The sequence below is a fragment of the Habropoda laboriosa genome, unplaced genomic scaffold, assembly GCF_001263275.1.
Source record: "Habropoda laboriosa isolate 0110345459 unplaced genomic scaffold, ASM126327v1 scaffold323, whole genome shotgun sequence".
Classification (NCBI taxonomy): domain Eukaryota; kingdom Metazoa; phylum Arthropoda; class Insecta; order Hymenoptera; family Apidae; genus Habropoda; species Habropoda laboriosa.
In genome coordinates this window covers 43,133-69,456 of record NW_017100430.1, presented here as the reverse complement: position 1 = coordinate 69,456, position 26,324 = coordinate 43,133, and the positions used below count along the sequence as shown (strand labels likewise).

The 26,324-nt window shown below is 36.6% G+C and overlaps 2 protein-coding genes across 6 annotated transcripts; one reads left to right on the top strand and one right to left on the bottom strand.

Annotated features, from left to right (window-relative positions):
* The first annotated feature begins 46 nt into the window (after positions 1–46).
* On the top strand, positions 47–3,193 carry LOC108575749 (signal recognition particle receptor subunit alpha homolog). 5 transcript variants are annotated; one of them, XM_017938641.1, is made up of 8 exons: positions 47–221; positions 406–775; positions 1,056–1,097; positions 1,355–1,491; positions 1,601–1,741; positions 1,831–2,363; positions 2,439–2,853; positions 2,940–3,193. In XM_017938641.1, exons 1-8 carry the CDS (start codon positions 105–107, stop codon positions 3,063–3,065), a joined length of 1,881 nt encoding a protein of 626 aa, XP_017794130.1. In that variant the 5' UTR covers positions 47–104; the 3' UTR covers positions 3,066–3,193. The 5 variants fall into 5 exon arrangements, with proteins under 5 accessions (XP_017794130.1, XP_017794129.1, XP_017794128.1 ...); XM_017938640.1 differs by having other exon boundaries at positions 1,595–1,741; XM_017938639.1 differs by having other exon boundaries at positions 1,355–1,502; positions 1,582–1,741.
* Positions 3,194–3,754: 561 nt separating this feature from the next.
* Positions 3,755–21,824, bottom strand: LOC108575745 (ammonium transporter Rh type B). The gene is made up of 8 exons (XM_017938634.1): positions 21,769–21,824; positions 19,045–19,195; positions 16,445–16,592; positions 15,446–15,664; positions 15,275–15,357; positions 5,398–5,541; positions 4,207–4,375; positions 3,755–3,931 (listed from the first exon to the last, which is right to left on the bottom strand). The coding sequence occupies exons 1-8, from the start codon at positions 21,822–21,824 to the stop codon at positions 3,777–3,779; spliced, it is 1,125 nt and encodes a 374-aa protein (XP_017794123.1). The 3' UTR covers positions 3,755–3,776.
* Between the last annotated feature and the right edge of the window lie 4,500 nt (positions 21,825–26,324).

Below are 26,324 nucleotides of genomic sequence, written 5' to 3'. Positions count from 1 at the left end.
TACGCAGTGTCTGACGTGTACAAAAATCAAATTGGACGATCACTAGTAGGTTAGAGCGCAATATTGAATTAAACATTTTTTTATTACTAAAATATCGTGCAATCATGCTCGACTTATTTACTATATTCAGTAAAGGTGGTATTGTGCTATGGTGTTTTCAAAGCACTTCGCAAATATTTGCTCCTAGTGTTAACGCGCTAATACGAAGTGTCATATTGCAAGTAAGTGTTTATGTCAAGGCTTCTTATTTTTTAAAAATTTATTATGCCTATATGGAGTACTATTAAAGATATGATTTTCGTGCTGAAGATAGATTAAACAAGAAGCCAAAAGTATTTTCTGTATATAATAATCGATAGTCGAACGATTATTTATCACAATGACACCGTTAATAACTTTTTGCAGGAACGTACGGGAAATCATACCTTTGAATATGATTCCTTACGCTTACAGTACAAACTTGATAACGAGTTTGAGCTGGTGTTTGTTGTTGCATATCAGAAAATACTACAATTGTCATATGTAGACAAATTTTTAAATGACATCCATTTGGAATTTAGAGATAGATTCAAAAATGAATTGGAGCACTCTCAGTGGTTTTATAATTATCAGTTTCAAAATAATTATGAGCATGTACTTGCCATGGCTGAACAATGGGCACGGACTCAGGCTAAGATACCTAAACAAATGCGTACCTTTGATGAAAGTCTAAAATCAAAAAAGACTGTTGCTAGTATGATTGAACGGAAAGATGACAAAGATAATAAAAAACAGGGTATGTAATGAATGTACTTTGAAGGTTTAGTTAAATGGCACTTTTATTTATTTCAAGGTGTAATTTTTTATATAAGTTTATAAGGTTGGCAATGGTTCACTAAAGTAGTTGTCAAGTTTTTGATTTTTTGATTTGTTTTTGACTGTCAAGTATTTTAAGCTGTTGAGGAGATTTGTTTAGGATTTAATATAGAATCACAAGCAATTTTCATTTAGGTAGTAATATGTCCTTTCCAATGTGGGTATCACTAACAGGAAATGGGGATCTTCTTCGCTTCTAGGTAAAAGGAAGAAGGGAGTTAATACTAATACAAATGATGAAAGTAAGTAATTTTAGATTTTGTACCAGTATAATACACATTTTGTATAAATTATGTATTATTCCTATGAATTAACAATATTAACAGTGATTAGGCCTGTGGGAAAATTAAGTTCTTTACTGTTTCTGTATCTAACATAGGTCAAACATTTAACAGTAAATTATTAAACATTAGAAAGAACATTGAATTGTTTAAAATTTTTATATATTTCTTTAATGGATTTCAATCTTTCATGTTCTAATTTTTATTTAATTCTACAGTGAAAGTTCAAGAGTTCAAGGTCCCAAAAGAGGATCTGCCAAATAACCAAGCTAATCACAATGGTGAAATAGATGAAGAAATTTTAATTGCAAATCGTATGAAATTGGCTCAGAAACTGAATAATCAAAAGAAGAAAGTTGGTAAGCCGTAAGTATTGTAAACTTAGAAATAATAAATTTCTAATTACATTTAATGATAAGCTATATACAGTAATTATATTTTACAGAAAAACTCCAAAGTCTGAGAAAGCTGGCAAGAAAGCTGAAAAAGCAGGCAAGAAACCTCGTGTATGGGAATTAGGTGGGACCAACAAAGATCTTGCTACTTTAGAACGCACCAAAGATAAACCAGAAGAAAGTGGTGATTATGTGGCAGCTGATCAAACGGTATACTTATCACTTTTAATTTATAAATTACCATATTTAATAATTTACTTATAATTTTTGAACTATTAACATTTAAATTACCTTTTCAGTTAATAGGTCAGATGAAAGGAGGTATTCGTGATATAGAAGTTGAAAGTTCATCGGAGGATGAGTCCGAGGAGGAAATGGATAATTCCAAACCGCAAGTACAAAAGAAATCCAGTAGCATGTTTTCCATGTTCAAAAGTTTAGTCGGCAACAAGAGTTTGAAACACGAGGATATGGCTCCAGTTCTGGATAAGCTGAAGGATCACTTGATTTCGAAGAACGTGGCTGCTGACATTGCTCAAAAATTATGCGAATCTGTTGGTACGAAGCTCGAGGGAAAGGTATTGGGTACGTTCGATAGCGTGACGAATACCGTTAAGACAACGCTGAACGACGCATTGGTACAAATATTATCCCCAAAGAGACGCGTAGATATTCTACGAGACGCAATGGAAGCAAAAAAAAGCAACAGACCTTACGTTATGACCTTCTGTGGCGTGAATGGAGTAGGAAAATCGACGAATCTGGCAAAGATTTGTTTCTGGCTCATAGAGAATAATTTCCGTGTTCTTATTGCTGCATGTGATACATTCAGGTACTTTATATTAGTTTTTTGTGCATTTTTATATTTCAGAGCAAACATATCATATTTGGAAAAATTTTATTTTAGAGCTGGTGCAGTTGAACAACTAAGAACTCATATGCGCCATTTGAATGCTCTTCATCCACCAGAGAAGCATGGAAATCAATCTATGGTTCAGCTGTATGAGAAAGGCTACGGAAAGGATGCTGCTGGTATAGCCATGGAGGCGATCCGCTTCGCTAAGGATTCGAAAATCGATGTGGTCTTGGTGGACACCGCTGGCAGAATGCAAGATAATGAACCGTTGATGAGAGCCTTGGCAAAGTTGATCAAAGTGAACGAGCCTGATCTAGTACTTTTCGTCGGTGAAGCTCTTGTTGGAAACGAAGCTGTTGATCAATTAGTGAAATTCAATCAAGCATTAGCCGATCATAGTCAATCTACCAATCCTCATATCATTGATGGCATCGTGTTAACTAAATTTGATACAATCGATGATAAGGTAAATAAAAAAGCAATCGATACAATATAATCAAATATGTATACATTAACTATTGTTACATTATTTATTGTTTATATTGTTTGCAGGTGGGCGCGGCGATTTCTATGACATATATTACCGGACAACCAATCGTTTTTGTTGGGACTGGACAAACTTATACGGACTTGAAGTCATTAAACGCGAATGCCGTAGTACACGCGCTGATGAAGTAATTGTTGATTCGAATAATTAAACATTATTGAACTTATTATGTAAAGAGAAAAAGGAAGCAAACTAATACTTCAATGGATTGTTATTGACAAATTCATTATTATAATTATATACAAAAAAAATTTAGCAAGAATAATATATTATCATGTTTAAAGATGTATTGTTCTTGATCGTCTTTTGATCGATCGATATATTGCTCTTACGATAATTCTCTCAATACGCTAAACGATCCGGTAAACATCGCTGTGTAATTCCTGGAAAACGCTCGCATACTACTTCAAATCTACGTTTACGTTACAAATAATTTATCGTATAAATTTATAGAGTTTTCTAAAAAATATAAATAATACGATTAAAAAACATGGAACGCTATATGTATCTTCGCTTTTCTTTCCACGACTCGATCAATTTTATCACCGATCCGTTTCTTTTTCCAAAAATATTTCCTAGGAAACGTTTTATTTTATGCACTTCGTTTTCCATAGTATCGATTCAACACTCTTGTCCACCTTTCTGCTACCTGTTGAATACGCGGCTGATGATCAAGTGTTTCCCATGCAAGAACATTGTTGCATAGGTAGACACGACATCCTATAATCATTTAACAAATTATTTCACAAATTTTCCAGTTTCGGAGTTACAATTTTTATTTTTTTTTGTTTTTACATCCACAAGTGTGAAACCTTTGCCGCTGTTGATAAGGTGGATCCTCCTCAGATATGGCCCATCGGTAGTTGATCGCCACAGCTGTTCCCGTCTTTGCTTTTCGATTCCTGCGAGGATTCCTCTTCTAATTCCCAATGAGCCTCGTCGTCGAATTTCTGCTCCTCGGAAATCGAGCCACAAATCGGCAAGCGCATCATTAGTCCTACGGAAGAATTTATTTATTCGTCCCAGTGCGATGGTAATATGAGGAAGAGCCACGTGAAAATTTACACTTCCGCTGCGTGTCTTCTTTTAGAAGAAAAGAGACTACTTAATATTTCATTTATCGAGAATATAAACGATTGTTATGTTGAATTTTTTCTGGCAATGTTACTTTGTGTTTCATTGTTAAGAAAACTATAGATCTATAAACGTTTTCTTCAATTTGTAGAAAATATCGAACATGTTATCTTAGAATGTCGTATTGGAAATTACTACCTGTTATTAATCCAGAAACGATGGCAATTGCAAGAGTGATCACAAGTACCAATAATTGATAGGCGGCCTGCTGTCCTGCTGTTCTGTTCAGTCCAGCCGATATACCATAATTGTCTGTTATCTCAGCCAAATCTTCAGCATCAGAGCTTGGTGCTCGAGCTGGGAAGATCTAACGACAATTAATAAGTTACATCTAGAACGTTATTTTGGAATATTTGTGTAATAAAATGGCCATGATACTTTATAACAAGCTGCACAGAATTTAAAATCCACAAGATCCAGAATGCCTTAATAGTTTCAAAAGAAAACAATTCCAGCATGGCCTCTAATCATGAAAATATAATAGATTATGATTCTTCTCAAATATAATTACGACTTTTTATACAGGGTGCTTGAAAAAAAAATATTGACACTTATATGGAAGTAACTTTTTTTTAAAGAAACGAAACTGACAACAATAAATATCATATTAACAAATTAACATTTGGTCTACAAAGAGTCTCAATTTTTTGGAATCTTTTTTCCTTTGCATTTATTCACAGATGTGATAAATTGTTTAAAAGAATCATACATTTTTAAACGTAACAGTTACAAAGCAAGTTAAATCATTGACATCTACATTTTAGAAACTGGTTAACTGAAATTGCTCATTAAACTAAAGAACATTACGAATACCTGATCGGACAAATATTTATAAGTGGTAGTATAAACGTCAACAGTTTTTTTTTTCACGCAACCTGTGTATTTCAATTCTAAAGGAAAATAACAAAAAAAAAAAAAAGAAGAAAACACGAATTACAATATCAAAGGCAATCAAGCTTTCCAACATAGTTCATTCAAGATCCATCCAAGCAAGCAGCTGAGCAAGTTCCACTGACACAGACGACACGGAGCAAAGACGTCTGTTTCTCCCCCTGGAGCCACCCCTAAAGTCCAAACTTCCCTTCACGAGCAAACAACAACAACAACACAAGAGTCGCAAGTTTCTTGCGCACACCCACCTGGACGTTTGTTTCACGGCCGATAGATTAAGCGATCTTAGATGCTTTTTGCCGCGCAGTTAGACGACAGAAGTTCGCCGCCATTCACCGGCCAGTCGTGTACTTAGCGTCTTTCGCCAACTCAATTACCCAACAGCTAGCCACCGATTAATCCCTCGTTACTGAAGGAAAGGAGGAGAAACTTACGTACCTCATAAAGGGAATAATGGTAAGAGGCTTCCGTGGCTAGGCCGGCCATCAACGCACCGAAGATGCCACCCAGCACTCCTGGCATTCCGTGAAGATTGTGGACACCGCACGTGTCGTGGATCCTCAGACGTTTCTGGATCAGTGGCTGAAAAGAGACAAGGAAAAAGTTGCGGCTGGAGATTTCGATGATTTCTGGTTTGTTCTGTTTAACTATAAAGTTATCAAATCTTTTTTCATACAGACATCCTAAAAGATGAGGAAAACTTTTTCGAATTTTCACGAAGATCGTTTAACCCTTTGACTACGGCAGACCCTTTGAGACGTGCCAGCTGTACCATACGGTACGTTTTCAGTCGCAACCTACACCGAGAACGGCGAAATTTTTCGTTAGGCGTGCATTTCTGAGAAAGTATACTGAAATAATCAAAACGCTGAAAAAAACCAATATTTATTTATTCGTATTCTGTATTGAATTGTTATTGCACATACTAAAAATTTAACATCAACTTTAAGGTTTTTTCCACAATATATCTAATAATCTAGTAAAGAGTGGTACAATTCGAAACTCCTGTAGGCGCCTACAGTATCGTAAGAGCAACTTTTTTAAGCGCCTTTAGGCGTCAACAGTAGTCAAAGGGTTAATAAAGTGTTGTATAACATATCTTTTAATCTGTTCGTATCCCACCACGGACGAGATGACTTGTGAATTGATTCTGAATCTTTGGACGAGGTATCTCGTTGAAAGCGTCGCATGAACGATATTACGTCGCGAGATGTCGAAGGTGTTGATAAATCTATTGTTGCAAATAGGGTAAGTCCAATATTGTCTATTTTATTTCGTATCGTTAAGAGGTGCTCCGCAATCTGGACACGTAATTTTTCGGGAAAGATGGTTGATAAGGAGGAAGAAATTCGAGGTACAATTAGAGTGGTGGGGTTGATGAGTGTGGATGGGAGATAATGATTGGCTGTCTAATGGAATGAGAAGAGTTTCGTTGGGTGTAGAGATGGTCGAGGGAGTGACTTGAAGCTTTTTAGGGGAAGTGTGTATTTTAGTCGTGATAGGGGGTGAAACCAAGTATCAGGTTTTAGTGGTAAAGTTGGGACTTTCTATCATTTCACCTACAGTGACTGTCACTTAAAATCGTACACCTAGCGGTTCGGCCTTTTTTTTTCAATAAAACGTGAAAATTGCACTGAATGATTGAAACCCATACGCAGGCATATAGTTTGATGCTCCTTTATTTGACAAATAGCAAAACTATAACAAAATGTTTAGTAATACTTGGTAAATTAGATAAAATTTGTCATTACGTATGAAACTTAGCTGTGAGTGAAAATCGTACAGAAAGAATTAGATACATTTTTACAATAACTTACTTATATTAATATTTTGTAGGGTAACCAAATGCATTTTCAACACATTTTAGTCGTCGAGGAACTGATTTTACCAAATTTTCACAAAATTCGGGTGTTATATTTAACCGTTCCTCTTGTAAAGCTTTTCTAAGACTGTCCTTATTTGTAATATTGTGTAAACGTATTTTCCTGTCTAATTCGTTCCACACATGTTCAATTACATTCGTATCAGCAGATTGGGGAGGTGTTTGCAAAAAATCGGCCGAACCGCTAGGTGTACGTCACTTTAAGTTACAGTCATTTGGACACTCGATGCGATCTAATTAAAAGGCTCATATGTCTTTATTATATTGCAATATTTCTATCTATAATCAGCAACAATGAATGTCGTTGAGGTGTAGTGTATGATAATAAATTTACCAACAAATTAATGAAAATTAGTAAATATTGCGTTCGCTATGTGTCCACCTGAAATATTGAAATATTCTTCTTTTCGTAGAATTTCATCTATTCTTACTAAATTGTCCACTTTATTTGCACCAAAACATTACATTACCACCTCCATGTTTCACCGTTGGCACAACATATTAGGGTAATAATTTTTCATGAAATTTTCGACAAACACTTGAAGTCGATGAACTCAAGTATTTTCGCAACATCAATTTTCCACCGATTTCAGTTATTGCTTTTTCATTTATACTAATTCGTGTCAAATGTTATTTTCATTGGTATTTATAAACATTATGTGGGTCGCCTGGGATAAGATCGCAAGCCAAAACTATATTAGAGAGTTTTATTTAAAGTATATTTCCTGCATAGTGACCAAATATTTATGCACGGTAGTGTATATATGTATATGGCATAGTTAATGGATAATTTTTTGATTACTGTATCTTAAAAAATTCTATTTTACCACCTGATAATCCTGAAGGGATTTAAATTTTCACTTTTTCAATAAAACTTGATTTCACGTGATTTTAATCATTCACGTTGAATTCGTATCGGTATACCATGAAATATCATAAAAACGTTTATTTAATGTCTTTGTTTTTTTATTATAGTTACAGGACATAATTTGGAACCGACTAAATGGTTCCATTTGTCCTCCATTTTCATGCATCCTTTTTCCACTGACATCTAGAAATTGAGTCGGTTTCAGCCTCGGACATTTTATTTCCGAATGAAATACATTCAGTTCATTGGAAAAACAATTTGCTAATTTGTTTCCTGCACCAGCTGGACGCTTCCCTTTTGTCGCGCTCCTTCCTACTTTCTCCTCTTTTTTTATTTAATCCTACCCTCTGTCTCTTCTTTAATACGGCGAGATACACACGGTGTATAGAAAATCCTTCTCCCTTTGTAAATTTCGCTTCCATAAATTGAAAAGAAAGAAACGCGACAAACTGAAAAAGTGTGCACAGACGCAGTAAAAGTTTAAGATTCATAAATTCCTCCGTTTTTTCGAAACACAAATTCCCGAGAGTAGAATCGTATTTAGCTTTTTAAATTCTCCCGAGTGTTTCAAACGTGCGGTTAACATGTTTTGATCGATAAAACATGAAGATTTAAATTGATCAATTTCACCGGTGCTATTTTCGTCTCTTTTTCCTTCGAAAAATACGAGAGATAAAGTTACGCTATAGCAATTAAGATAATTCGTTCCTCCCCGGGACATTTTTACACCGTTGCGTCCCCTATTAAACATTGTTAATCGCTATTAACGCCGGTAATAATAACAAATCCGAAATGTACGGTAACTTTTCCCCCTAAATTTCGCGAAAATTCGCGGCCACACGTTTTTCAGATATGCTCATATTTATTGTTATGCTTTCTGTTGACTGTTCCGTGAAACACGCAGATCTACGTGAGCGTTAAACAAGCGAAGGATAACAAAAAAGCGGGAGAATCTAAGTGGATGATGCGGGCCGCGTTGAAAATAATTTATTTTTAATTCTTTTTTTTTTTTCACGCTCGCGGTTTTCCTGCGAAAAACATCCCCTCTGCGCGTTTTATCGCTCCCCTTGCAAAAATATCAATCTTTTTTCCCCGCGTACGGTCGGTGCACCCTTTGTTACCATTAGTTCGAAATTTCGTTACTTTTCTCGGTTACAGTAATTACCAATTGTTCCACTTATCGCGGTGTTTTTTAAAATAAAAAATAAAAGACCCTCCCTCTTAAGCGAATATATCGCAAAAGGTTACGATTGTAAAAAAATGGGTTTTTTCAATTGGAAATATCTCAGGCACTCGGTATTACTCGGTAGAGTTGCAAAATTGTGTATTTAGGTGTTACGCTTTTGTTTTTATCGCCCTCCATTCGACCGTAACGAAATAGTTAAACTTACAATTAGAGCCCGGTAACTTTTGTCACACCCTTATTAACGAACAATTAAAGAAAGATTGTGATCACGTTTCGCTCGAGCTCGAAGCCAGTAAATTCTCAACAGTTGGAAAACTGTGGCACTTAAAAGAAAATTCGTTCCACGTTTTCGATCGGTTTAATTTATTTTCACGCGAAGCGGTGCGCCATTATTTTCACACCCGATGGATTATCAATTAAACTGCCCCCTTCAACGCCATCGAAACGCAACGAACGATCCGTAGACACTTCTGAACCCACCCCGTGGACTATATATCCACGTTAAACGGAGTTTCGATAAACGTGAACGGTTTCGTTAAGCTTTACGTTTCTCCTGCTCGTTTCTGCCATTTTATTGGCCGCCACTCCAACGAAACGATGCCCTTCTGGCTCGCTTTTGTTCAAGAATCCATCCAGTTCGCGAAATCTTTTACGCCGTGACTGCCCTTAGAGGAAGAAACTCCACCGCGTATATACAGAATGTCTAACTAAACTGGCAGTGCAACTTGAAAAGAGGGTGGGTGAATCTACGTAAAAAAATAAGTGGAAAATGTGGAGTAAGATTTTTTCATAGGAAGCTTCGTTTTCGAATAAATCGACGTTGAATATTCGTGGGGGTTGGACTTGACGTTTCAAATTTTAGCAATGTTGTATTTGTTAATAGTAAAGATTTTATATGCACTGCCGTTCGTAGGTATCGGGACACCTATTATTTTCGTAGAGAAAGTATTATACGATACAAAATTACACTTTTTCGTCAAAGTTGGTATCTGTCGGTAAAAATGTACAGGGCGTTTACGCTATTAATTTCCAGCGGGTTTTTCTCATAAATGGTATATTTCTGAGAAAAATAGAAGAGGACAAAGTTTTGCTATTTCTTGTGCACAATACGATGGCTTGAATAGAGTTTTCAAATTTGCAATGGTTTTCGCGTAATGACGATAGCACGAATTTTTTTAACCCTTATACAGAAAATGGATCAACTTGTCCCAAACTCAAGTCACAAATTCTTTTCCATTTCGACTGAAATATTTTCGTGTCCATAAATATTTAATAAAGTATTAATAACCTTTAGGAAAAAGAAGAAAATTTAGACGATTTTTTAATACGGAGTTTATGGGGTTTGACAAACTCAAGGCTGTAATTTTCATTGTGTTATTTTTACTATTGTAAAAATGAAGGAGGTTGAATTTATTAATTTTAAATTTTCTTATCTCCACTTTTATCAACTTTAAATTTCCCTTTATCTTCACTTCTATCAACTTTAAATTTCCCCTATTTTCACTTTTATAGACTAAATTTCCCTTATCTTCACTTCTGTCGACTTTAAATTCCCCTTACCTTCATTTCTATCAACTTTAAATCTCCCTTATTTTCACTTTTATCAACTTTAAAGGAAAGAAATTATATTTTCCATGCACGCTTATGGAACTTATGGGTCAATTCGCGTCCAAATTTGCTTATTCGTGTAACTTTGCAAATTTCGTACAAGGATCAATTTAACAGCTATAATTGCTTTTATATTTTATGAAAGCGGTTGTGGAGACAAGTTCAACAACCTACAGCAAACTCAATTTGGTGCTTATGCTTGGTATGGCATAATCAACGACACACTGTTAGGACCTTATTTTTACGACGGCACCATAAATGGAAATAGATATTTAGAAGTTTTATTCTATGTATTGGCTGTAATATCAGATTCCATACTGAATTATTTTTCTCAAGATCTTAATAATTTTGTAATTGTCTATTTTGTTTCGTTTCACATTCAACAAGTGTTCTAATATTTGGAAATAGTATTTTGCTTTAGATTTAAAACGAGTGCAAGATCAAAGCATTATCTTTAAACAAAGCCAAAATTTTACCGTTGAAGTCGTGTCGGTTGATTTCGTGTAATTTTTCAAAAGTTTAAAAATGAAAAAATTATTCGTTTCACTTTCATGCGGATTCACCCTTTTTCGGGTGTGCATAGATCGACATCGAGAATGGACATTTTGTCTTCGAGAACGTCTGATCAACGCGGTTAATCTGCATTTGATCCGTGCGTGGCCGGAAGTTCCTTCGTTGCTTAAACGAAGGAACTAGCCAGAAGAACAAAGTACATAAAGAATATGGAATTAGCGGGCCACGAAGAAAGCCTCGACGCAGATGATTAAAGGAACTTCCGAGGAAAGTTCACTGCGATGATTATCCGTCTTCCACGGATCTGGTTAAGTCAATATCGCCATCTTTTTTACTGCTGAGGATTCGCAGCGTGTACTCTGCGGAAATTAAGGGATACCTGATGATTAATCCGAGCGACGTCGATCGTTTATGGTGATTGTAGTTTTCGTAAATTTTTTTTGTTAAGATTAACAATACTTTTCTTTCGGTGATACAAAAGTTCCTCAGTTTGAATGTGTTTTGAACGTTCGAAAAAATACTTTTCAATTATGCAATTCTGATATGATATAAGCGAGCGCTGAGTTCCTATTTTTTCAAGAAAATTTCAGAGGATAATTAGGTCAATGAGTGTTTTTTCTTTGTGGCTTCAAAAGTAATTTGAAACTTTTCTTTTCCACTATAATTCTGATTATACATATAATTCCACATTATAATAGAACAAAAATCATCACTATGAAAAATTCTCCTGCACAGAATATACAGTCAAGGACAGAAATATGTGGACACCCTTCAAAGCAGAATAGCTTCTTTTTAAATTAGATCAAACAGCTTGAGCTTTTTGAATACGTTACAAGGATTAGTTTACTAGATGACGGGTAGAAAAAATTTTGAAAGAACTGCAATTAGTCGGAATCGTGAAGAAAGTAGCGAAGGTCGCATTTTACAACTTTTTTATCCGAGCTCGTAATGAAAATTTAAAAAATACGTTTTGTAGATCTATGTCAATTATACGCATGCTGAAAATTTTATCGAAATCGGTTAATGTTGAAAATCGCACTATTTCACGACTTTCGGCCTGGAACTGTAATAAATCTGCAGATTCTTACATCTTTCGATGCCTGTCGCTTGTTTCTCCATCCACCGATTTCGATGAAATTTTCAGCGTGTGTATAATCGACATAGATCTACAAAACATACGTTTTAAATTTTCATTACAAGCCCTTCTCCATTCACCGATTTCGATGAAATTTTCAGCGTGTGTATAATTGACATAGATCTACAAAACATACGTTTTAAATTTTCATCACAAGCCTAGATAAAAAAGTTGTAAACAGTGTCCTTTACAATTTTCTTCGCGATTCCTACAAATTGCAATTTTTTCCAAATCTTTTGTATACGTCATCTAGTAAACTAATCCTTCTAACTTCTCAACAAAACTCAACTCGTTTGGCCGAATTTTAAAAAAGTTACTCTATTTTCAAGTGTGTCCACATATTTCTGTCTTCGACTGTAACGCTGAATTTTACAAGATGTCCGATCACGTATGTGTGGGGAAAATCCGTCCCGAAGACGGTGAAGCGAGCATCTTGAAGCCAGGCCCAGCGCGCTCGGTAGGGACGACTCGCCCCTTTGGGTTTTTCCCTGGGCCTGTTCGCGTAGGGGTGGACAAGGATCGGCAGGACAACGCGTCCACACTCTTCGCGAGACCGTTGAACGCGTACTTTTTGCGAACGATGCTCAGACAGAAACGTTTAATTAATTTTACGCCCACCCTACTCCGAGTTAGAGTACTTTCTGACATATGCAACACTTGAATATGTCGGGGAATTGTCGAAAATCGTGGTCGCGCCAGAGGTTAACAAAATGCGAAAGTAACGCGATACTGACTGGTTCGAGCTAACCACCGAGGGTAACTGATGTCACGGCCGATCACGTGCTGGTAAATTTAATTTGCCTGCGATTCATAATCGTTTCCCAGGCTTCACGTGCACGTCGTTCCATCGACGAAGCCCATTTTCCGTGAAATTTATGTTCACCACGTATACGATGCTAGCTGGGGCAAGAAGTTTCCCTGGCACTTTGGCAGCGTAAAAATTTCAGCCAGCCCCGTCAACATGTGCATCGAGCTTATACGAGGCCTCATGATTATCGAACGCCGCCATTCACCTAACACGTTCAACTTCATTCTCACGACGTTACATTACCGTACCTTCGACGATCTTCGTAAGTGGTATTCATTTCAGGAGGACACTGTCGATTTTAATCGAAGATTAATCGTGGCTTAATAAGATCGATGTCTTTTTATTTAATTTATCGACTTCAGAATTATTCGTTTTGTCGTTCATTTTATTTTCGACCGCCTCTCGTTTATTCTACGATCATTCGTTTTAGGTGTTCGCTAAAGAAAGTGGTTCATTTTATAGAAATTCGTAAATGGATTTCTAAGTTAGAAAATAAGGACGTCTGTGTAATTAGTAAGTACGTTTGTTTGATTACAATTGGATACTTTTAAATCATATTCCACAAACAAATTAGAAATTAATATTCTACGACACATTTTACTTTTGAAACCCAACGTTTCTACCTAAGACACAGAAATATTCTGTCAATAGTTACTTTAATCAACCTTACTTTCATTTTATTCATACCATACCAGCGTTGAATCTTAGAAACTACTCTTTCAACATGTCTACTGGGGATCTCAGAGTTTGAAGCCCGATACCTTGTGACTGTGGAGCGTATTCAGATCGGCGAAAAGTGTCCAAGAATCAGCAAAGTCACTTGGCTTGCGAAAATAAAAAAACGAACGAATCGCCTGCATAGAGAAATTCTTGTTTGTGAAGTTTCAGGTTGACGAATATTGTTGTGATCGAAAGTACGGTTCAGAATGAGATTGCGGTTGTGGTATCGGATTCAGGTATCGGTTGTGATTGCAGTTACGGTTTGTGAGTGTGATCGATGTTGAAGTTCAGGTTGAAGTCGAGGTTTTGGTTGAGTTTGCGGTTCAGGTGTGTGGTTATGATTGAGGTGGACGTAGTGGTTGTGATTATGGTTTCTGTTGAGGTTCGTGTTGCGGTTATTGTTAAGGATATGAGCGTGGTCGAGATTGCGGTCAAGGTTGAGATTGAAGTTCAGGTTGCTGTTGTGGTTCCCTCAGGGGCCGCGGTCGACCTTCGAGTTGTGCTGCGGTACGGGATTTTACGACCCCGAGGTACCCGAGTACGCGGGTCCGGAGGAGGAGTCATCCTCCCGTCGGGTCCCGCGGAGGTGGTGACTCATACAGGAAAGCCCCATCCCCTTAATTGGGGGCGGGGCATGCCCCAAGTACTTGTGTGGGTCGCCGGGGTCGCAGGCTCAGCCGGGTGGGGGACCCGGCGGTCATTGCACGCGGCCCGCGGTGGGGGCGTCGCCGGTGTGGTCCCGGTTGTGGAGAGGGGGTTCCTTTGACCCCCTCGGGAACGGCGCCCCTCCCTTCGCGAACATCTGAGGGAGGGACCAGGCGTGGGGTGGATCTGGTTGCGTTCGTCACGAGATCCCGGGCCCACCCCACAACGGGGAAGGACCACCGTGGGGGTTTTAATCGGTAAGAGTCCGGCACTACCCCGTCTCCCTTCTCCGGGAGGCGGGGTGTCCATGAGGATTTCCCATACGTAAAAAAAAAAAAAGAAGAAAGGTTGCTGTTGTGGTTAAGTTTCCGTTAGCTGGTGTGGTTGAAGTGTGTAGATATGGTTGAGGTTGAAGTAGCGGTTGTGGTTACGTTTGCGGTAGTAGTTGTGGTTGAGGTTGAGGCGTGTGGCTACGATTAAGGTTGAAGTAGCGGTTGTGATTATGTTGAGTTGCTGTTGAAGCTGTGGTCGTGGTCAAGGTTGAGGTTCGGGTTGAGGTTGAAGTTAAGGTTGAGGTCAATGTTAACGTTAACATTGTGGTTACCTTTGACTCATGTTGAGTTGCTGTTGAAGCTGTGGTCGTGGTCAAGGTTGAGGTTCGGGTTGAGGTTGAAGTTGTGGTAGCGGTTATGATTCAGTCTGTGGTTGTGGTTGAGAATGATGTTCAGTCTGAGGTTGTGGTTGAGAATGATGTTAAGGTTGAGGTCGAAGTTAACGTTAACATTGTGATTACCTTTGACTTGCCAAGCGGTCATACCGCAGTGAACGCGATAAATTATTTCCAATTACTCTACACACCTTCCACAAGAATAATTCCTTTTCTCAGACACTCGAACTCGATTTAAACTTCACTCTATACACGCTTCCAAAATGAAATAGTAGCCAATTACCGTGAGATATTTGTAGCCAAGCACGCTGAGGAGTCCGGCTAAAGCACCTACGACCAATGCGCCCACGGGTTGACACATCATACCTGTGTTTATTCAGAAAACGTTGGTCAGTTAGACGCAACGGTGCTGTCTAATGTAAATCTTCGATTAATTAGGCCGTCTTGTAAGTACCTGCTGCAGTGCCGATGGCCACACCGCCGGCCAGAGTCGAGTTCTGCACGTGCACCATGTTGAATTTGCTGTCCTTCGAGACCAGGGCTGAGGTCGCGAACGCGATCACACAGCTGGCTGCGATCGACAGAAGGGTGTTTATAATGGCCCTCTGCTGATCGTCCCCTTGGATGGAGGCGCTGTTGAACGACGGCCAGAACAGCCACAGAAACACAGTGCCTGTCGAGCAAACCGTTTTCCTTTTCTCCTGTTACCAGCAAAGATACCCTCTATGTTTGATGTTAGCGCTGGGTGTTTGCGTTCGTACAAGGTGGAAACGTGGAAGGATGGATTGTTTGAAGTAGAAGGTCACATTTTTCACGGTGGTCTTTAGCGGAGTTGATTTAGGTTGATTTCTGGGAGGTTTGGAGAACTCTGCTTTTTCGCCGAGTTAATTCTAATTGAAATTAACGAATTTCAATCGTATCTTCGACCTTTTACTTTAATTTAAATTCTTCTTTTTCTCTAACTATTTGCAATATGTTGTTTTATACAGAAATGGTTCTATACCTGGTGGAAATGAATAAACGAAAGAAAATTTTGATCCTGGTGACACTGAAGATTAATACTATTGCAATTACTGGTTTAATTGATGTTTCCTTTTCTTCGGTAGTTGTCGATTAGTATATGAGCCACTCAGAAACCAAAGTGACTAACTCCATCAAATTAAATTTATTAAATTTTTTTTATTTACGAAGAATTAAACATCAAGCATGTGTTTTCATACTAATATTAGAAGAATATCAAAAAGTGGAGTTAATCACTTTGGCTTCTGGCAACGAGTGGCTCATGTAGAGATAAGAAAAAAATATTTCTTTTCATTTTACTATTATTTATAGGATATATTGCTTTAATAAACTACATTTTCTTCAAATTTTATTCTTAAGATTTACCGGTTTACCCCAGTCTCCACTAGTTGTATTCTATAACTAAAACTATATAAAGTATCAAAGAACAGACCTATCATGGCGGAAATGTCGGAGTTGTAGAATGGTCCCTCCAAGTGGTGTTTCTTTGGTTTATCCTTCATTCCAAATACAAAACTGACTGCTAATCCAAAGTACGCTCCAAATGCGTGGACAAACATGCTGTCACCAGTATCAACTACCTACGAAACGAAAATAAATTATTCCTCTCATATTTTCACTTTTAAATCGATTTTTACCATTGGAGAACTTAATGCTACAAACAGACGCTATATTAAAGTCCGAAAGAAAATTATCTTTCTGGGCTATTCTCTATAAATGTGCTATAATTAATACGTTTAAATTCCTATTCCACAATTTTTCACGTGATTAATCGTCAGAAATTTTGCTGTTTCAATTGTTCAATGACATTTATTTTTCTTGTAATATTCAAAACACCGGATCGTGCAAATGGCGAACATTGAAACATTCATTTTCGTTTGAATTTTTCAAATGAAACATTTTCAATTTGTCGCATATTACAAGAAAAGTAGATTTCATTTGAAATTTCAACGAAATATCATCAAATGCAAAAATTAATTCGGTGTCCTTTTTTACAAAGTCTCGACGACTGTCGACTCAAAGCGCCATATTTTTTCAGAGAGGGAATTCGTTAGTTCCCGGAAAAATGGAAGAATGGTCGTTGGAAATAACGGAGACTATTTTGCACGTTAAAATCCTGTTTTACTTATTTCGTAAATAAACATCGAAGTTTGTAAGAAGAGGCCTCGAATTAATTTCTGCACCTAATATATCGAAATGAATTTCTTCATTCTTTCTAGGATCACAAATCATCCTAAGCGCGTTCGAAACGGGCCGAAGAAAATTTTTCAGGTTAAACAAATAGCTGTGCTAACTTTAAAATCGCAAACATCCGTACGGTGCGCCATTAATTTCAACATGTGCATATTTTATCCAGAAACAGGATTTTTATGAATACACGTTAACGTGAAATCTAGCGGAGATTTCGTGTTTGTTCGGCAAATTGGAAATGAAATCGATAATAGTAAAAGTAAATAAATTCGATGTTACTCCAACGTGGAGTGCGGTGAAAACTCGCGTGTTTTGGCTACACGATTAATTTCACGTCAAGTTTGTCTCTTTCGAAACACTTCCAGGCGAAACGGTGGGTTTTTTATTTTAATCGAACAATTTTACAAAGATCGCGGTAATGAAAATAAGAAATTGACAATGGAAAGATGAACGTGGAGAAATTGGAGGAATTTATTCTTCCCCGTTTTACTTTTCCAAAGGATCGATAACACGACGGCTGACTCGCGCTGCTCGTTTCTATCTTCTTTTTTTAAATCGAACGCGCAGAATACTTTCCGCAACTTTTCTAATTATCAGTACTCGCTAATTCTATTCGGGCGTCGTTTGAAAGCTTCGAACTTTTCGGGACGGCCTCCGAAACTTACGTTGGCCGCGATCGTTCGCTCGAAAATTCCAAACTTCCGGAAAACGTCGAGCAGACATTGAAGACCAGCAAAGAAAAATTATTCCTTTCGTGAGAACAGTTTTTTACAATAAATTTTTCAAGTATCTGGGAATTCGTATTTTAAATCTTCGTTATTTTTAATTTTTAACTTTTCGTCATTTTCTCTAGCTGGTGTTTTGAATATTGGAAGAAATTTCGTTAAAATTTCTACTTCGATTTTCGTTGCTTCTACTATTCAAAATTCGAAGTATCGCACAGATTTCCTTTCACGTTTATTTAGTTGAATTTTCGTAAAATTTTAACCCAATTTCCGCAATTTAAACTCGAATCCAATAAAAAGTCCATGAATACGGAACATAGATGAGTGAAAATAGGTATTTTCAATAATTCTATCAATTTACAAGAAGCAGAAATAGATATTTTCAGTAATTCTATCAGTAATTCTATCAGTTTTCAGTAATTCAATTATCTTTTCAATTTCCACCGTAAAATATTGGAAATGCAATACGAAACTCTTCTTTAGAAATTCATTTTCACTATCTGGTGTTTCGAATGTTACAAGAAAATTAAATAAAATTCCTACTTCTTTAATTCTCATTATTTATAAACAAGAATTCAATGAAAAATCCACAAACACCGATTCCATTAATTCTATCAACTTTCATCGTCAAAAAATTCTAAATGCAACATACACCTCTTCTTTCGAAATTCATTTTCACTATCTGGGATGTCGAATGTTACAAGAAAATTAATTAAAATTTATCCTTCAAATTTCCTTAAATTTCGTTCAATTTTCACAAACACCGATTCCAATAATTCTCCCAATTTCCACCGTAAAAAATTCCACTCACAACGCTAAATTCTTCCTTCAAAATTGACAAATCCAAATCTCTTCTTTCCCCCCCTCCATAATAACTCCAAAAAAATTCCCAAAAGCTCATCGTTTCGATCTTCACGCTACATATATATATATATATCGCGCAATTTCCTCCATTCCCCGATTCACCTCCATTGCCAAGCGAAAGTCGGGCTTACGATGCACCAGCGGCGGAACGTTGGTTTCCGGTATCGAGCGGAAACGCGCGCTTACCACCGTTCGAATATCAACCGTGACGGTGTGTGTACACGGGTGGCTAAAAAGGAAGGGGTTAACTTACCACGAGCAGATGCTCACCCACGTACTTGTTCACGGTGAACATGATTAGCTCGAGGATGCCCATGAACACTAGCTGCATGTAGGTCGTCTTACCGAGTAACGCGCCCATGGATATCAGCGGTGTAGCCACCGCAACGTCCGCGCTCAGCAGGCTGAAAGTGGCCACGTGGTTGATCGATACGTGCGTTATTAACTGGCTGCTAGTCGCCCGAAAACCGGAGATCAGTATTCATAACATGGACGTGCGTCCTCGACTGCTATGCAAACAGACCGGATCACGGAACCGGAACAAGGACGTGATATCCCGCTCGTTTGTTCGCGCGATTCTTCTGCATCTGTGACAGTTGCTTCGAGTTTCGAGAGCTCGATTTTCAGAGTTCTCCTCTTTTCCGGGGGGCTTCTAGGTTTTTGGGTTTTTCCAACGATGCTGGAATAATCCCGGAGGAATTCATCACCCTCCGTAGACAATTTCAGTCGTTGACGAGTTTTCACTTTTGTATTTAACGAATTTTTCTTTCATTTTGAAACATGTTTCAAATATTTGACTTAACCCCTTGGTGTATGATGACCAGTCAGACTCGTGCCACGGATTTTGGTTAAGATCTAGTAAAAATAGTTACATCGGTAAGAAAAATTAGTTTTAATTGTAATTTTTGATTTAATTTGTGAAACTAAAGATTGCCAAATTTAATTAATCTATGATACATCAGTTTTTCTTACTTAATATAGTACTGAAACGGTAAATAGCCGGCGCTTAGATGCATAGTCAGGAAAAGAAATCATACGTTAAGGGGTTAAGGGGGGTGTTCCTATTTGAAGACGTTATTTTTAGACGATTTTTGGGATAGAGAATTATTAGGTAATTAGGAACCTAGGGAATTGATATTTTTCGTACACGTTTGGTCATGTTTCGGGAGAACACAGTGTTATTTTTATGTGATTATTTTAATTATTGTTTAAGTTATCATATATTTTCCACAGTGTGCCATTCTGAATGGCTGCGACGATTCACGTGGTTGTATTCATTTGAAACAGAAAAATCGAAGATAATCTCAATTTAGACGAGTGTTGTTACCGTCTCTACTAGAATAAAGCACAAAAAAATGTATTTTGGCAAAATGACGGCCATGTAAAGCAACAATATCGTTTTTATGCTTTATTATTCTTAATTTGTTCATAGAATTCCGTACACTTTGGAGCTGTTTAAAAATCAAGAAATCAAGAAGAGTTGAAATCAAGAATCAAGAGTTGAAAACCGGGACGTATGGTAACCCTATCCATAGAATACATTGACAAAGTTTGATCAGAAAAGACTGGGACACCCCAAATAATAAGTTACGTAGATTTTACTAATCACGGTTGATTGCCATTTATTCTTTGACAACAGCAATTTCATACGGTACAACCTATTGTATACCGGTGATTATGAAAGTGGTCTAAGTCAAATATCTAAAAAAATTGAATTTATCACTTATTTTGCATTGCGTCGATTTTTTTCGTAGAAAAGAGTTACATTATAAGAGCAAGTATTTTGTGAAATATTTTTTTAGAGGGGGTGGTCTAAATATGGGCTAGTTGAAGTATCGAATCATGTTAGATGCTTCACCCTATGGAAAATAGAACGAAACTACGATTTATGAACCAAATAAGTGTTGCGGAGGAGATAACGATCTGCGTTTATTTTGTTTACGTGTTGTGTTGCAAAACGTGTCGTTTCTCTTATTTCGCATTTTTCCGGTAAGTTCGTTTTATTTTTTCAGCAATAATCTGTTACACTAAGAGCTAATTAACTAAGAGTACTACATTGCTGACATTGTAAGCTTCTTTTTAGTATAAACCATCGCTTTAAGCGTTCCTGACCAAATGATCCAAATATGCTAATATGGGCTAGCCAATATTAGAATTCGGTGACTGTGAGAATTGTGATAAGAAAAATACCGAAACATTAAAAAGAATGACGAAAAAAAAGATATATAAAATTTTGAAAAAGTAAATAGATCGTAAATAGCATTTAAGTTTAAATGTACATTTTCACAAGAGTGGCCCATATTTAGAACACCTTTGCAATTTGCAACATACATTGCTTTTGTTCATTTCATATCACACAGAAAACGTATTATCGATATACACTACCGGCCAAAAATTTGGAATCCCTTGTCAGTTTACATCAATACTGAATCTGCTGCTAATTTTTTATAGATTTGAAATGATGTAGAGATCAATAGCAATTTACCCCTATTGGATTAATGGGTTAAATAAATAGCGTTCACTGTGAATTTACTTAAACGTGTTTTATTTCTTTGGCGCGGAAGGACGTCTTTACTCTTAGGAAATCGCAGTCGAAGTGAAAATGAAAAACTCGTAAAGGCACGACAGAAAGTCTGTTGTCCACTTGAGAGAAAGAGACCAGGACTGCCTCAGCCTTTTACCCAGGTCACTTAGGTATAAACAGTTGCAGGTCTACGGGTCCGATGACATCTGGTCTATTATGTTATTTTCACTAGCAGCGTTTCTCATATATATAACACAATTCATTTTTGCTTACTGACTGACGCATTATTATTAGTAATAATCCAACAACCCAATTTCGATTAATTTAAATTATAAAAAAATTCGTTAAACAGTTCTTAAAATTGCTTACTTTTTTCTGGAAATTTTTGTGTAACTCGCAATGCACAGTGATCCCAAACTTTTGGCCAGTAGTGTACATAATCAAGTGTCATACCTTAAGAACCATCCACAGGTTTGACAATAAATCCTGAAATAGAAGTGCCAGCCCATATTTAGACCGTCTCCTCTGCTAATGAAAAAACATTTTTTAACACACCCAAAGGTAAAAACTCGAAATATTTCGAAACGGGAAATGTACGACTTAGACCACTTTCACAACCACCGGCACATATATGCGGAACAGCACTTGCAACTGTATTACGACACCGTCACAGAGCGGGATACTACTTTATACAATCATTTCTGTTTCAAAATTCAAAGCGTACCTTTCCCCTCTATTCCTACAATAGGCCGTCGAGAATTCGAGGCTCAACGAAAAGAGAGGGAGAGAGAGAGGAGACAATTCGAAAAACAGAGAATTCGTTGCACACATTCTCGGCTTATCAACTATTCATGCACCGGGCCAAACACAATCCTACAAGCTGGCTTTGGTATTCAATGGTGCATCGCCGGCTCGAATATATTGTATTTCGTGGAGCAGTGTCTGCAAAAATATCCGCTCGACTTTTCAGCCAATAGCGGGGGTCTGATGTGTATATTACCACGGTTCTACCGAATTTATTTGTTTCCGATATGTACGTGTCCGACGCGTTTTTCGAATATTATCGTGACCGGGCGTCAATATTGCGTTACACGTGTATTTCGAAAATGTCTCCACGCGGATTTCAACGTGTGTGTTGTATTTACGTACGTAAATATGTACAGGGTGTCCCGCAACTCTTCGAACATCCGGAAATGGGGGGTTGCTGGGGTGGCTCTGAACAACTTTTTCCTTATCCAAAATGTAGTTTGAAGCTTCGTTTTCGAGTTATTAACGAAAAACACTGGCCAATCACAGCGCCCGTAAATTATCGCAGTATGTAAATATTCGCGATTGAAGGCAAAATTTTGTCGAAGTTGACGAGAAATGTGTAATACGGTAAATATAGGGGAGAGTCGTGCAGTACCGGCCAAATCTAGATTTCGCTTGTACTGTTAGTTGACTGCACTATTGATGGAAAATCAAATGAATACTATAGCCCTGAAAAACGTATTCCGGCGACGTACTTTTTTCTTCAGTACTACCAGAGTTCTAAGACGTTTAACGTTTACGCTGGTGTTCCGTACGACAAAAGTTATTTTTCATAGCTGCAATGGTTGGGCTCACGTGGAGTGTACGGATCAAGAAAATATCGATCACTTCACCTGTGATATTTGCAGACGTGCCTAAATAAAACTTCTATTCTATTTTGAAATGATTTTTACTAACGTTATTTATTATTTAGACCTTCAAATCTACCAACTAAGTAGCTGGCCGGTACTGTACGACAATTTTTCGTTCGCTGCAAATTACAACTTTTTTATTTCTATGAATTATTTATCTTTATGAGAAAATTTAAGAAACACGATTTGTCCCCTTTTATTAAGCACCCTTTGTACTACAAATTATTTTTTTGAAATTTCATTTTTACCAACATTAGCCCAAGTTATAGTACAAAAGCTTAGAGTGGCCGGTACTGCACGACTCTCCCCTACTTTCGACGTAAGCAAAGTTTCATTAGAAGCTTGTGGAATTTTTTTTCTTTTTTTGTTTTCTGAAACGTTGGATCATTTGCAATTTTGTTGAAAATTGTGAAAATAATTTGGAACGTTGTATGAATGTTTTATAGAATTTTTTAATTTTGTGTAAGGAGAGATAGATCTGCTTTATGGTACTTCGACATTCTGTGATATCTTTTAACGTTACTGTGACATTCTGAATGAACGATGTAGAACACTTTCAGATGCTTTACGGTTGAATTCAAGATAGTTAAAAATTATGAAAGCTCTGGAGAGGCTTCAGAGCACTCTGCGACATTGTCACGACTCTCCAGAAGTTTGACGAACATTCGAGAACCCTTTGAGACCATTTTCAACTTTGTACAACATTGTTCCAAACCGTGGAAATAATCTGACGAAGCTCTACAGCATTGCACGACATTGTTATAGCTATTTAAGCACGTGTAAGCCATTGTAAAATGGTCCCAGGCATTTTTCAACTTTCTGCAAACAATTATGTAGGCTAACAAAAACATTGTAACACTTTAATGCTTTATTTCGAGACTCTAGAAGAATCCAAGATGTTTTTCAATTTCTCGAAATATTACTGGGAAATATTTATTATTTGGAAAATAATTATTGCAAACCTCTGAAGCTTTAAAATTTTGTACGATTAAAAATTGTAGACTAAATTGCAGTTTCTTTCAAAGAAAGCTAAATTAATTTCATGTCAAAGATAAAACGCTAGTAACGAATTGGACGAAAAGGAAAAGATTACCAATGCTTTTGGTAACCGACAAACGTGAAACACGAATGTTCAGCACTGTTTTTAATCATTTAATGGACGACATAGACGCACGGAAAGACAGTCGTATCTTTTAAGATTTTGAAATTAAAATACCTGAGAGGTGGGTCGTTTAGATATCCCGTAGAAAGAGGCGAAATGTTCATTCAGTTTTTCGAAGAAGTCGCGTAATGAATATTATATGTTTCAATTAGTTTTGCTTACTGTGCTAATTTTGTGCTAATTCCGACTAAAATCTGTTCAAGCCCGGAAGTTTTCAACGATTCAGAATATCCTCATTGTGAATGCAACGACATAATTAGTCGCGAGAGTAATTACTTTCACTCTCGTTACTTCCTGCCCCTCGAAGCGCATCCTCGTGATTCCTTACGAGCATCTTCACCTCTGGGTGACTCTCGGAGTCTTCTTCCAATTCAAATTTTCACCGAGTAACTTCTTATTTCAACTTTACAATTATTATTTTGGAATATTCCGAACGTTTGTTTCTGTGAAAGGAACATCTTCAAGAGCAAATTTGCAATCGGATAAAATTACAGTTCATTCGGTTTGAACGTTGTCCCTTCGTCAAATATTTATGTCGAATTTGAAATAATTATTTATGAATATTTTCACTTGAAATTTTAAAATGTTCAATTTAAAAGATATTTGCTTTATTTTGCCACGAAAGCAACGACGTTAGAAACAATTTGCAATTAAATGAAATTACTGGACATGTGATTCCATAAAATATTCACTTCGAATTTGAAATAATTATTTACGAATATTTTTATTTCAACCTCTCGAGTGTTCGATTCAAGTGAAATTTGCTTTATTTTACCGCGAAAGGGAACAACGTTAAAAACGATTTACAATGAAATAAAATTACATTGGTTGATCCTTTATGCAGACCTGGTGTTCTCCTCTTTTTTTTTCGACCCAAATTGTTATGCAAATTTACTGGTCGTTCTCACGATATACCATGTATACATATATATTTGGAAAGGGAGGGAACCAATCACCATTTATAATTCCACTTCCCGTGGAATTTGTAATTCAAAATTCGAAAACCGGACCCACGGATTACTGAACGTTATTCAACCAACCGGTCTAATTAGTGAGATTCGTTTGAAACTTTAAAACTGCCTGTTTTACGCTGTGAAAGTTTTTGTTTAATCATTTTAATGGAACGAAGAGTTGGGGCTATGTGTAGTACACGTTGCACAGATTTTCCGGTGGAAGCAAACGTGGAATCTCCGATTTACGGGTCGACCAACCAGTTTTTTCGTCAATTTAAATATTTGCCTAACAAATGTAGAAATAAATTAATTTTACGTTACTTGCAAATTACATTCGAATAACGAATATGTAAAATGAAATTAGTCGATCGTTTGTTGTCGTTCTTAATCTTCTGATTTATATATTTACAGAAGAAATATTCATCGAAACGTAATTAAATCGTGTAATATGAAATGTACAAACTTTTTCATGGAGGAATGAAAATTATTTGTTAAATTCTAACATGCATTTTATACGTTAAAATAGGAACAATCTGAATGTATGGTTTTTTATTAATAACTCGAAATCCTTGTATATACGAATTATCAGATATCTCATAGTTGTTGAAAAACATATTTGCTTATAAATAATTAATATATCTTGAGGACCAAATAGGTTCTTTTAAATTACGTGAAATAAATAATCGATTTTAATATATATTATAGTTTCAAATATATAAGTTTGCGATAAGTAGTAACAGAATTGTTATAATAAAATTCTACTACATACTGTAAATTCTCTACAAGAGTCAGTAAATTTGGATTCTACAAGTAACAGTATAGATGGTCCTACGCCTAGGTCTGCGTCATTGCTGCGCCCATCAGTCAAGCGTGTAACGCTACACCAGTCGGTTTCCTTTACGAGATTACACGACTCCACAAATTATAATAGAAAAATATAATTTCTTTAATTCTACTTTTTTTCATCGGGAATTTTTTTTAACATGTTGGTGAGATTTTTCTGATGAAAATGATATCAAACACGATACAATTTGAACATTTACTTATTACCACGTTCACTGTCGCGATAGATTTACAGGTTGCTGTCCGGCGGCCACAAGAAAATACATTTTAAGCATAGGATTATAGTATAATGATTTATAATTTTTTTTTTTTTTTTCAATTGAAAATAATGTCTAGCTAGCTATGACGTTCAAAATTTTTAGTTGACAACATTTATTTTATTTTAATTAT

Bases quoted from the DNA above. Each gene is read 5' to 3' on its own strand.
- LOC108575749 (XM_017938639.1), top strand. From the start codon at position 105: ATGCTCGACTTATTTACTATATTCAGTAAAGGTGGTATTGTGCTATGG. The intron at 1,503-1,581 runs GTAAGTATTGTA...TATATTTTACAG, and splicing joins AAGAAGAAAGTTGGTAAGCC to AAAAACTCCAAAGTCTGAGA. The intron at 2,854-2,939 runs GTAAATAAAAAA...TATTGTTTGCAG, and splicing joins TTGATACAATCGATGATAAG to GTGGGCGCGGCGATTTCTAT.
- LOC108575745 (XM_017938634.1), bottom strand. From the start codon at position 21,824: ATGGGCTGGCACTTCTATTTCAGGATTTATTGTCAAACCTGTGGATGG. The intron at 15,358-15,445 runs GTACTTACAAGA...GAATAAACACAG, and splicing joins GGCCATCGGCACTGCAGCAG to GTATGATGTGTCAACCCGTG. The intron at 4,376-5,397 runs GTACGTAAGTTT...AATTGTCGTTAG, and splicing joins ACCATTATTCCCTTTATGAG to ATCTTCCCAGCTCGAGCACC.